This window comes from Protopterus annectens, chromosome 14.part0 (genome assembly GCF_019279795.1).
Source record: "Protopterus annectens isolate FY-2018-M chromosome 14.part0, PAN1.0, whole genome shotgun sequence".
In the NCBI taxonomy this organism is placed as follows: Eukaryota; Metazoa; Chordata; order Ceratodontiformes; family Protopteridae; genus Protopterus; species Protopterus annectens.
The window spans coordinates 148,708,988-148,721,503 of NC_056748.1; the positions used below are offsets into that span (position 1 = coordinate 148,708,988).

The 12,516-nt window shown below is 36.6% G+C and overlaps 1 protein-coding gene across 1 annotated transcript in view; it reads right to left on the reverse strand.

The window, feature by feature from the left end:
- Positions 1-12,516, reverse strand: part of FHIP2A (FHF complex subunit HOOK interacting protein 2A) — a 1,458,394-nt gene that overhangs the window by 650,922 nt on the left and 794,956 nt on the right. Inside the window, exon 8 of the mRNA XM_044055532.1 lies at positions 1,653-1,841. Within this exon, the coding sequence (XP_043911467.1) occupies positions 1,653-1,841 (189 nt within the window). The remainder of the gene's footprint in view (positions 1-1,652; positions 1,842-12,516) is intronic.

Sequence of the window (12,516 nt, forward strand, 5' to 3'; positions counted from 1 at the left end):
ATCAGTTTCTTGGTGTGATTCGTACCATGGGCCTTAGAAACTCGGTAGTTTTCGAAAGAACAGTAGACACGAAAGAAGTCATTGGTCAGTGCCGAGAATCGGTAGTGCAAAGTACTTCTTCAGAAGCTGGTGGCTGCTCAGCGGCTCTGGACCCATCCAGGGTAGAGACATCCGTAGGATCCTTAGTCGATGAAGAGTCCTCCGGCATACAGGACTCTGAAAGAGTCTCGGTAGCGGCCTGTGAATCCACAGAAGCAGGCATCAGGGGCTGTGAAAGCACCTCACTGAGGACCGGAGAACTGGTGACTAGCTTAACAGAAGCGATGTTGGCAGTTCTGGACATGTGTGGTCTGTCTCTGTCTTTATCTTTACGTTTTTTTCAGAAGATCTGTTGTCAGAAGACTTACCAAAGCCATATTGGAATTCGAGGCCTGAAAATGAAAATATCTAGCTACAATAAGGGCCCGACGACTTATGGTTCTGGCAATGAACAGAGCACAAAAGTGACGTCTTGGTCTGGGCCTGAGTAAGTGACGCGGTAGGAATGAAAATTTCTGTGTGGTATTTGCTCTCCACAGGCGAGACAATTGTTAACTTTTTCTGACATCGGTTAGAGCAAGAAAAAAAGGATCCTCAATGGGGTACTTAGCTTTAGAAGACTTCAACTTCAATTTCAGAAATGAAAAACTCAGGCAGTGGCCAACCGGCACTCGTGCAAACTGCTTCTGCTTCGGGCTCCTCGGCAAGAAAGACTAATGTAATGGCGTTGGCTGCCTTAAATTATAACACTGACGACCTGACGTCAGTCCTAGAGCGACAGCAACCAACACAGAAATACTAAGCCTCTGGTAAATGGGCCGACTGAGGGCTACCCTGACACGGATAACCCAAATGTGATGACTGCAACAGTGAAACACAAAGAACATCTGGTCAGCATTGATCAGTGCCCTAACCTGGTTAAAAAAAAAAAAAAAAAAAAATATATATATATATATATATATATATATATATATATATATATATATATATATATATTTTTATAAAAAACACACACAAAATCTCCATCCAACTTTATTACTCATCCCAGCAGTGTAAGAATGTGGGATCTGACTACAAGTGAAGTAATACTGTCCTCCTAACTGGTGTGCAATGGGGTGTAGAAAGTACATTAAAAAATATGTGCTTTTTTATGAAAATAGTGGCTCTAGTATAATCAAAAATTCATCATCTGTGTAATTCACAAGTTATCTAGTGCAAGACCCAAAGTGATAGCAAATGGTGTACAAAACATTTTTTAATATGTAACTACGTATTTTGTTATTGGGTGCAAATGATAACCTGTATATTTCATACAGATTGCTACCCCTCTATATAGCTTTATCTTTACTTCCTACTTGCATGGTCCTAGGCAAATGTGTGTTACAGGCAATTACAGCAAACAAATTACTTGCACAAAAAGCAAACTGCCTGGCTACCAAAGAATTCACGGTTACAGAAAAAAACAATCCCTTCCAGACTGATTAAATCTGCAGCTTTTCATCTACCCTCATACAATTAGCAATGTCTTGATTTGTTTTTAAATATGGATCTTCTGTGCACATCCCTGTTGTATACACTGAGTGACTGCATTGCCCTACTGTCTAACATTTTACTTATAAGATGCTGTAATACAAAAAAGACATATTATTTTTAAATATGTAGTTCGAAAAGTAATGACATCATTGACCTTATGTGCTTCTTTGATGAGCTGGTCACAGTAATCGAACCAGGAAAGGAATGAGATAAGTGCACGTTTCCCATGGAAAGCTGACGTATCTTCTTTAACGTTGTAAGAATCTAACCTGCACGGCACAAAATTTACCAAGACAAAAATCAATGTTTTGGAAATAATTTAAAAAAATAACTTCAGGGATGCAATTAATTTTGGAATCTCTCTATTCAAAAATTTTATTTCTGAACAGGTCACACAAAAATGGGGAAAATTTTTACAGAATATGATGCAATGAACGTTAAAAGCAGGTAGTAGCAAAATATACAGGACCGTGATCAAAAAGCGGTAACTTCTGGATTGTGCAAATTATAATAAAATATCACAATGCAAAATATAAAAATATGTACTTAAAAACAAGACTAAAATAAATAAAATAATATGAACAGGGTAGCATAAAATCACACCACAGCCATCCAGAAGTCCAGGTAACACCACCTTAAAAGAAACTGCACATCTAGTAGAAATCCAAGAGAGAACAAAACTTAATAACAGAAAAAAGAAATACATCATTTTTTTCAGAAATAAAATAGCAATTGAATTTTGACCAATTCTTTACTGCACAATGAAAGCAAATATTTCCTAATAGCCACAATTCACAAATGTAAGGATTCTATTAAGTTGCAACAAAATCAATTAAAAAAACTCACTTCTATAAGTTCAAACTGCTTCCTTTACAAGTGAATGGCTAAAGTAACTCAGACAATACTGAACAACAAAAAAATCTTCCTTACTAAATACCATTACAGCTAAATATTTAACACTTAGTAAAATGTTGCATATTCAAATATCATGCTGGGTTTCTCCATGGAAACTGTAATGTTAATAAATAAGAATTAATAAAATTGTTATTCCAAAAATAAAAATAGTTGACTTTTGCCTTATTTATATGACATTTCAGTGACGTCACCATTCCTCACAATACAGACTTTAGAAATAGTCACAATTGAAACTACATTTTCAGAAAGAAAACAGTGTAAGAAACTTCTCTGTGTGGAAGATTTTCAGTCCATATATTTCTAGTTAATCACTGTATATTAATCCGATAAGACAATAGTAGTAGAAGTAGCGAACAAAAACTAGTCTGCAGTCAAAACAAAACAAAAAATAATAATAAAAAATATATAACTGTACAGCATTACTAACCGCGGTGGTGGTGCTGCAGTAGCGTTGTCGTCCCACAGTAAGACGCTGTCCGGTTCGATTCTCAGCTAGAGCGTCTTCTGCGTGGAGACATGCGCGAATGGGTGCACCTTCATTGAAGATTGTGTGTCAGGGCTGGTAACTCGGCACGTAAAAATCAACTACCAATCATTAGCGGACCGGAGTGGCGACCCCTAACCGGGAAAAGCCAAAAGACACAAACAAATAAACTATTCGAAGGTGATCCAAGCAAGGCAGGCAGTCTGTTTCCAGTCGAAAATCATTCATTAAGTACACAGACAAGCGATCCAAGAAAAACAAAAATAGAGTAATAATTTCCTCACAAGCTTTCTAAATATATATATACTTTTTATCAGGCATGGGAGTGGTTTATTGTGCTGTAAAACAAAGTGTTATTGATACACATGTTAAATTCACATCCCTTCCCCCATTAGTGTGACTTTCAAGCTGGTCCTGCCCTACTTAGTAGCTGTCATAATAATATATAACACTTATGTACTTTAAATAAAATTTATAATGATGTGGTACCTCTTATTTAACCAGATTATTAAATAGATTATTAAGTCTGTGATTTTATCCAAGACAATATACTACATGGCTGGAAATACATCAACCTTAGTTCATTTGGTAATCAAAAAATATATATAAATATATACATATACATTTTGCATGTAAAACTCAATTTCTATTTTCATAACTTATTGTTAACAAAGATCGCTTTCGACTTCTAGACTTTTTCAGGTCTGTGTACAAGAACCCTAAAAACAATCTATACAAATATATAATATTAAATATATAAATATACATTATACATAAATATAATGGAGAGATTGGGAACCTCCAGTGGCTGGACCCCACACAGTTCGCCTTCATCAAGGGCAGATCATGCCTCCTGAACCTGGTGGATTTCTTTGAAACAGTTACTCAGGCTATAGATAAGGGAAAGGAGGTACACACGGCTTACCTTGACCTTGCTAATGCATTTGACACCATTCCCCATTCAGGTATTATTGATAAGCTCACCAGCCTGGGCATAAACCCTTACATCACAAGATGGATCGCAAACTGGCTCTCAGACAGATCCCATAAAGTAAGAGTAGTGGGATCTATGTCCCAATCCAGACCAGTAACGAGTGGTGTGCCTCAGGGCTCTGTCCTGGGGCCCCTCCTGTTTGGCATATACTTCTCAGAAGTACAGGCAAGCACGGAAGGGCTGTGGCTGACTAAGTTTGCGAACAAGTGCAAACTGGGTGCTATAATAGAGTCTCCGGCCGACATGGAGATCCTCCAGAAGGGCCTAAATGAGACTGATGCATGGTGTCAAAGCCATGGTCTCAAGCTAAATGCAAAAAAATGCGTAGTAATTCCCTTTGGAAAAAACAGAGTACCCGTAAACTACAACATAGGAGGTAATCCCCTGAAATCTGATGAAGAAATAAGGGATCTAGGGACCCAAGTAGATAGTCAGCTTTCCTTTGATAACCATGTTGACAAAGTGGTTAGAAAATCCTTCTATGTGACCCATCTGATCACAAAAGGGTTCGTATCAAGATCTAAGGATGTAATGGTGCCCCTCTACTCTTCCCTCATCAGACCCATTATAGAGTACAATGCACCAATTGCAATGCACCTGGCTAGACATCTCCAGCAGCTGCAGAGACCACAGAGGTACCTAACCAAGAGGATTACTGGCCTCAAACAGTTGCCCTATGCAGCACGATTGAAAAAGCTAAGACTGTTCTCTGTTGCATACCGCTTTCTCAGAGGCGATCTCTGTCTAACGTACAGAGCCATGTCCAACCCAGAATCTACTCGAGCTACACGCTCTAGGGATATAAACCTCAACACAACAATGAACAGAACCATGCTGGAGGGATAGATTCCCTTCGCAGAGACTTCCCTTACTATGGAACAGGGTCCCGATCTACATAAGACAGAGCCCCTCACTATCACTCTTCAAGAGGAACCTTGATGAGTGGATGGGTAACAAAGTTCACACCATGGATCACACCAACAGCACTACTAGATAGGGGCCAAGGGTACTAGCTGCTATTACAAGGGTCTAGGGAACTACTAAAGGGGCGGTGAATACCACACAACGTGGCTGGGCTAATATATGCCTTCGGGTAGATAGCCCAGTACCAACCTATAACCTATATATAATTGTATAATTAGTTAGTATTGTTATTACACATCATTTTGAATAAAGTGGAAAAAAGAACCAGAAAAAAAATAAAAATAAGAAAAACTGTATGTATGATGATGGAAACAAAACATACACTTAAATTTCAACCGATTTAAAATGGTATTTAAAACCAATTTGTAGAATAAAATAAAATAAAATACAATTAGCCATGTAAACAATGTGGCAATTTTCTAAGTTCCAGTGCACTTTTAATTGAACAGTAGTAGTTTAGTCCAGGCTTCCTAAAAGTGTTCAGCATTCCAGAGGTCTCATACTCTATCCATGAACTCCCAAGGAGACAGGAGAACCAAACAGTGGACAGGGGTGAGGGAAATACAATACCTGGGCAATCCCGACTGGAACCCCGACTACAACCCAGGCTCAAACGGAGGAACCAGCTATAATAACAGGTACAATAACAACAACAACAGGTGCCACAATAACAGGTGCTCCACTTATCTGGAACCACTCTGTTAAAGCACTGACTGAAGAGGAAAAAAGTGTGTTGTCCAAAGGACTTACTTTTGCACCAAGCTGCAGGAGTGAGGTTGCTCAGGTACTGAAAGACCTTAAAATGCTTGTGAGGAAGCTCAACTTAAGGGTACAGTTAATGACATTGAAAATAAGCCTATTGATGAAACTATAAAAAGGCCTAGCAGCTATTGGCTAACACTACATCAAACACTAGCTGCTTTCGAAGTGAAATGTGAGATGGATATCAGGAAACTGCTTAAAAACCCTCCTAAGAAAAAAACTTTATAACTTAACAGAGGGAGAAAGAAAAGCATTGCTTGAGCTAGGCTATGGTAAGTCCAGGCGTGTAATGAAGGCAGACAAGGGAGGAGGTATACTTGTGACTGATACCACTAGCTACAACCAAAAGATAAGAGAACATGCTGGAGGATAACAGATTTTATGAGTTATTTACCATGGATGACAAAAAGAGCATATGATTTATGGAACACTAATCTCACCACATTATGGGAAAAAAACCTTATCACTGAAAATCTTTATAATTATTTATGGAGCCCATGCCCACATTTACCTTACTTTTTTGGAATACCAAAGCCACAAAAGAACAGAGAAGACCCACCTTATAGACTGGTGGTATCAAGTGGAGGTTCCCTTACTGAAACCACAGCCATTTACCTTGATTACTTGCTGAAACCTCTAGCAGAAAATAATAAGTCATACATAAGAGATTGAATGGATTTTTTGAAAAAAATAAACATGACAGTGGAAGCTGACAGTATTTTATTAACTATTGATGTGGAATCCTTGTACACAGTGCTCCCTCACAATTACTGTATAACAGCAGCTGGTCTTTTAAGAAACATAATCAGGGTACACAGGCACAACTGCAAAAGTTAAGCAAGCTCATTAATCTTGCACTGGACTTCAATTTCTTTACTTTCAATGGCAAACACTACAAACAAAAAAACTGGTATAGCAATGGGGGCTGCCATGGCTCCCAGCATAGCTAACATAGCCCTGGGCAAATGGGAGGAGGACTTTGTGTTAAACAACACAGACTACAGGCAGCATATATCACATGCTATTTACGTTTTATTGATGACATCTTTATTGTGTGGGAAGGTGACACCTTGCAGCTTGAAGATTTTATCACTTACCTCAATCAAACAACCCCCTTTCTGAAGTTTACCTCTTCCCATAGCTGTACTTCAACCACTTTCTTAGATATGCAGATTTCCAAGGACACCAACAATAACAGAATCACCACTGATCTATTCAGAAAACCAACGAGGGTTAACTTATTACTCCACAGTAAAAGTCTACATCCTACAAAACCAAGTATAATGTAGTGAAATCCCAAGGCTATAGATTAGCTAGACTTACCACAGAGATGGAACCACTTTTGAGAAACCTGAACAACTTAGAGAATGATTTTCTAGTGAGAAGCTATGAAAGTCAGATGTTAAAAAACATCCTGGAACCCATTATAGAACTGAAAAGGACTGAAGCACCTTCACTCAACCTCCCCAGTAGAAAAATGTTAAATAATCCCACAGAGAATAACAAATGCAAAAATAGCTGCATCCTGACATACATTTTGGATTTATCACAGTATCAAAAATATTACTGAAGAAAAATGGGACATTGTCACAGGAAACCCTTTTCTGATTAACATCTTAGGTGAAGCCCCATCATTTGTTTATAGGAAGGCCAGGAACATTAGAAGTTTTGTTGAATTTAAACCTAGACCATGTGAGAAAAGCACTAAAAGATGTGAAACTAACTGTACATTTTGTATATTTATACAGCAAGGTGATAGTTTTTACTGCCCTTATTTAAAGAAGATCATTAAAACCAGTGCAGGGGGAGATTGTAACACTACAAAAGTAATTTACAGGGCACAGTGCAATGAATGTGATCCATTCTATGTGGGCAAGACTATAAATAAACTCAAGCATAGGATTTCATGTCATCTGTCAGAAATCCGCTTTGGATGTAAAAATATAGCCAAACAAACACCTTTCCTCTTCATAAAAGACACACAGGTTTTAGGTTCCAGATCCTGGATCGCATAGACATGGGTGATCTTGAAGGAGACATCCTGAATATTCTGGAGAAACATGAACTCATGTGGCAATTAAAGCTGAACTCTTTTAGGAAGCCTGGACTAAACTACTACTGTTCAATTTAAAGTGCACTGGAACTTAGAAAATTGCCAGATTCTTTACACAACTAATTGTATTTTATTTTATTTTATTCTACAAATTGGTTTTAAATACCATTTTAAATCAGTTGAAATTTAAGTATATATTTTGTTTCCATCATACATACATCTTTTCTTATTTTTATTTTTTTTCTGGTTCTTTTTTCCACTTTATTCAAAATGATGTGCAATAACAATACTGACTAATTATACAATTATATACAAATTTATAGATTACAGGTTCATAGATTAGTACTAAGCTAACTGCCCTTGCGAGCCATTTTAAGCCTAGCCAATTATCCCTTGTGAGACTCAAACCCTGCACCTTGTGTTTGTAAGGCAAACACCTTAACCATTAGGTCACCCTCCCAACCCTAAATATTTCATCTGTTGTGCGTCTTTCTTAGGTTCATAGCTTAGAACTAGGCTAACTGCCCTTGTGAGCCATTTCAAGCCTAGCCAATTGCCCCCATGTGAGAATCAACCCTGCCACTTGCATCTGTAAGGTAAACACCTTAACCATTATGCCATCCTCCCACACTTGTTTTTAGGGTTCTTGTACACAGACCTGAAGAAGTCTAGAAGGACGAAAGCGATCTTTGTTAACAATAGGTTATGAAAATAGAAATTGATTTTTACATGCAAAATGTATATGTATATATTTAAATATATTTTTTGATTACCAAATGAACTAAGGTTGATATATTTCCAACCATGTAGTATATTGTCTTGGATAAAATCACAGACTTAATAATATACTTAATAATCTGGTTAAATAAGAGGTACCACATCATTATAAATTTTATTTAAAGTACATAAGGGTTATATATTATTATGACAGCTACTAAGTAGGGCAGGACCAGCTCGAATGTCACACTGATGGGGGAAGGGATGTGAATTTAACATGTGTACCAATAACACTTTGTTTTACAGTACAATAAACCACTCCCATGCCTGATAAAAAGTATATATATATTTAGAAAGCTTGTGAGGAAATTATTACTCTATTTTTGTTTTACTTGGATTGCTTGTCTGTGTACTTAATAAAGGATTTTCGACTGGAAACAGACTGCCTGCCTTGCTTGGATTACTTTTGAATACTTAGTAATGCTGTACAATTATATATTTTCTATTATTATAATTTGTTTTGTTTTGACTTCAATTTAAGTTCGCTACTTCTACTACTATTGTCTGATCTGATTAATATACAGTGATTAACTAGAAATAAATGGACTGAAAATCTTCCACACAGAGAAGTTTCTTGCACTGTTTTGTTTTTGGACCCACTACACTTTTGTTTTCAGACTTCGGGGGTACCACGGAGATTACTTGTTTTTTATATTTTCAGAAAGAAGGCATCCTTAACTAAATGACACAAGGGCAACATGAGTTCTTTCTCTACACTGGACACATTTATTGTTTCCTGTAAATAAATTACTTCTTATATATTCTTTTACGTATTAACAGCTTTAACAGGTTCTTTTTACAGTACCATCTAGACTCAGCAGAAAAGTCTGAAAGTAGATAACCCTCACTTTAAAAACGGTGAAGTACTTTATCAAAGTGTTAACCAACTTGGGGAAAAATCTTTTTCACTGGACTCCCGGGAAAACGGCCAACTTATAAGATTATGTACTATAATGACCTAGAAGATACCAAAGTACTACAAGGAAAACAATATTAGATTCATAAAGATTAAAGAGTTACATCATCATGCAATTAATACTAGAATCAGAAAGGTTGTCACATCATCACTTGTAATTAGCATTGATTATATCATACATTGTGTGATTTAAAATGCAGAATTTGCGCTGCTGTTGGCTCACTTCAGCAATACAATGAGCATACTAAGGTTGCAACTGCAATAAAATCGGTATACAATGGGTGCAGCACACTGGACAGTTTAGGTGGGTTATTAGTGCCAGTTAAATACAAAGAATGACAAATAAAAACAGAGAGTGGGGCAGAAAATGGTATAGATTAAATATAAAGGTAGCATAAACTGACAGAAAGAGTAGCACAGGCATATAGGGTTGTCACCTTTTGTTGTGGCCAAAACTGGACATAAGCCACACCCCTTGCCCCTCCCACAAGCTCACCTATCTTCTGACCTCTCTCTCCTAATCTACGCCCATTTCTTTACATCATTGGCATGCCAGAGAATGGAAGAAAGTCTTTTTTTGTGGTTTCCTTTGCAATTCATCACGTTAACAATGCATTTTTTAATAAAAACAACACAGAAATGGAGATCTGACAAATTCTGACAGTCTTGTTTCTTTTTTAAAACAGCACACCAGAGTTTGTACAGTGTTTTCTGGACTAATGGATAATCTATTTTATTTCTGGATAGCCCGTAAAAAAATGGATATGCTGTTTTGGTAGGTTATAACTGGACTGGCATACTATGAGGGATTCTGGTGTAACACTGACAAGTCCAGGAGGAAGTGAGGGGTAGTTTCAGCTTATGATGAGAATGGAGTACATTCCACCCTTACTTCAGGTAAAATGGAGTTCCATGGTTAGTCATATAAGATGAGGAGGGGGAGTCTAAAAAATGATTAACTGATTTGGAAGTGAGTATTCGGTTTAGGTCCTGGGACTGTAGTTACCTGGATGGAGTATTGTCTAAATAAATTAATGCCACTACATCTATTTGGTTTTGTAATATATTATGTGACATTTTTCATTGTTTGAGTATTAAAGTATGTTGCAGTTCAAACCAGCTGGCCTGACAAATGGTAATGCATTTGGTAAGTTTTTTTAGGAAGGTTGGCAGCAAACTTTATTATAATACATTTCTAGTTTGCATAAGTCTGTTTTTTTTGGATACTGTAGTAATTGAAACATTTTAACTGCTGGCTAAGATTAGGAATGTTTTGGGTAACGCCTCAGTTTATTAAAAAAGAAAATTAATGTTACAAATATACTTGATAAGCAGAGTAAGAATTCTGGGAATCCTGAAAAGAAAGTTAGAGGGACATTTTCCTGCAACTCTCTCAGATGTTTCTAAGTTTATTTCTAAAGCTCCATCACGTTTGTGTTAATACATAAAGGGTCTAGAAGCTCTTGGATATTTTAATTGTATATCTAGTTGTTTAGTTTATGTTGCTTCTTCTTTGTCTAGTGAAGCACTTTATTTTGGACATAATAAAAGAAGGTTACACAAGTTCATTTATGAGTATAATTATGCCATCTGTGTGAAAATGGAAAAGGCATTTTACAAGTGCTCTAACTGTTTAACTTTTAAGAAATATAATTACTCAGTATTAGACTGTGCATATGAGATCAAGTGATACTGACGATAAACAATTATAGGGAGAAACACTGCTAGGCAATTTCCACATTAATTTGGAAGTAGTTTTAAAGAAACATGTTAATACAATAATTCACTGCTTTTTTTTTTTACATCACTTGATTATTAGTCACATGGTTTTGTAGATTAAGAACAGTTTAAAAATCCACAGGTTCTGCACTAGGTGCTGAATTTATCAAGGACTGGAACTTGATTAATGAAGAAATGGCTTCAGCTTCATGAGGCTATTTATTGTGACACAACAAAAAAATAGTGACGTCACTTAACCCAGCTACAGACAAATCTTTGTCTGTTAAAAAGGTTCAATTCCGTTGATATGTTTTTTTCAAAGTTGCAAACAATTTCTGGAAAAAAAATTAATAAGGAGAATATTATTTTTAAGAAAAGGAGCTACAAAATGTTTTCCATAGGCATTAATGATAAGCTCCAAACATTTGGAATTACTGAGTAATATGGAAGCATCAGTTTTGGCAAACATGTTGGTGGGGATGCAACAAACATTTTTAGAGCATTAATCTGCACCCGGCCCTTATGAATATGCAAGAGAGGAAGCATTTTATGTTACAGTGACACTGAGAAGTATTTTCAATCCCATGGTCAATGCCACAATTTCAGAAGACAGGAGAGATCAGCATGGAACTGAACACGGGGCTTTTAAAGGAAATGGCATCCATACAAACAGGGGAAGCTGCACAGACAGTGGTAAACCAAGAAAGGACAGAAGTTTTGGAATCAAGATTATCTGTACCAACGGTTCTCAACAATGCCGATGGATCAAGTGCGACATTACAATCCAGCATAGAGCAAGAAGAACTGAAATTAGAATCTCCTGAAACTTTAGCTATTATTAAAATGTTTAATTTTCCTAGATTTGTACTATCTAAGCCACAATGGGAAGTTTTTAAGTGCTTAAAGTACGTCTTTACCTGGAAGGCAGCTGCTGTGAATTTAACACCTTGAAACTCTTTACTAGAAAGGAGAATTTAACAGTATCCTTTAAAGATCGTTTTGAAACCAATAGTAAACTGCATAAGCCAGTCAAATTACGCTTTGGACTTCTGATGCTGTTTCAAGTTTTGACAAAATATGTGAAAAGAAATTAGAAACATTTTGTCCAGACCAATAAACATAAATGGTTTAACTTGTCTCTGAATGACAGAGACCTTTGTTTTCACTTAGAAACAATGGCTTACACATTTAAGGCTGATAAGGAGAGCAGATTAACACTAATGGACTCTGATACATTAACAAAACATCATGCCATAATTAAAAGTTGATGGAGTTGATACAAAAGTAACTTACAGTGTCATTGCTGATGATTACGAACTGCCCGATTCCAATATTAACACGATTTTAAAGATTATAGATAAAGACACGGCTGACAATTGGTTGAAAAAGCTATGATTCCC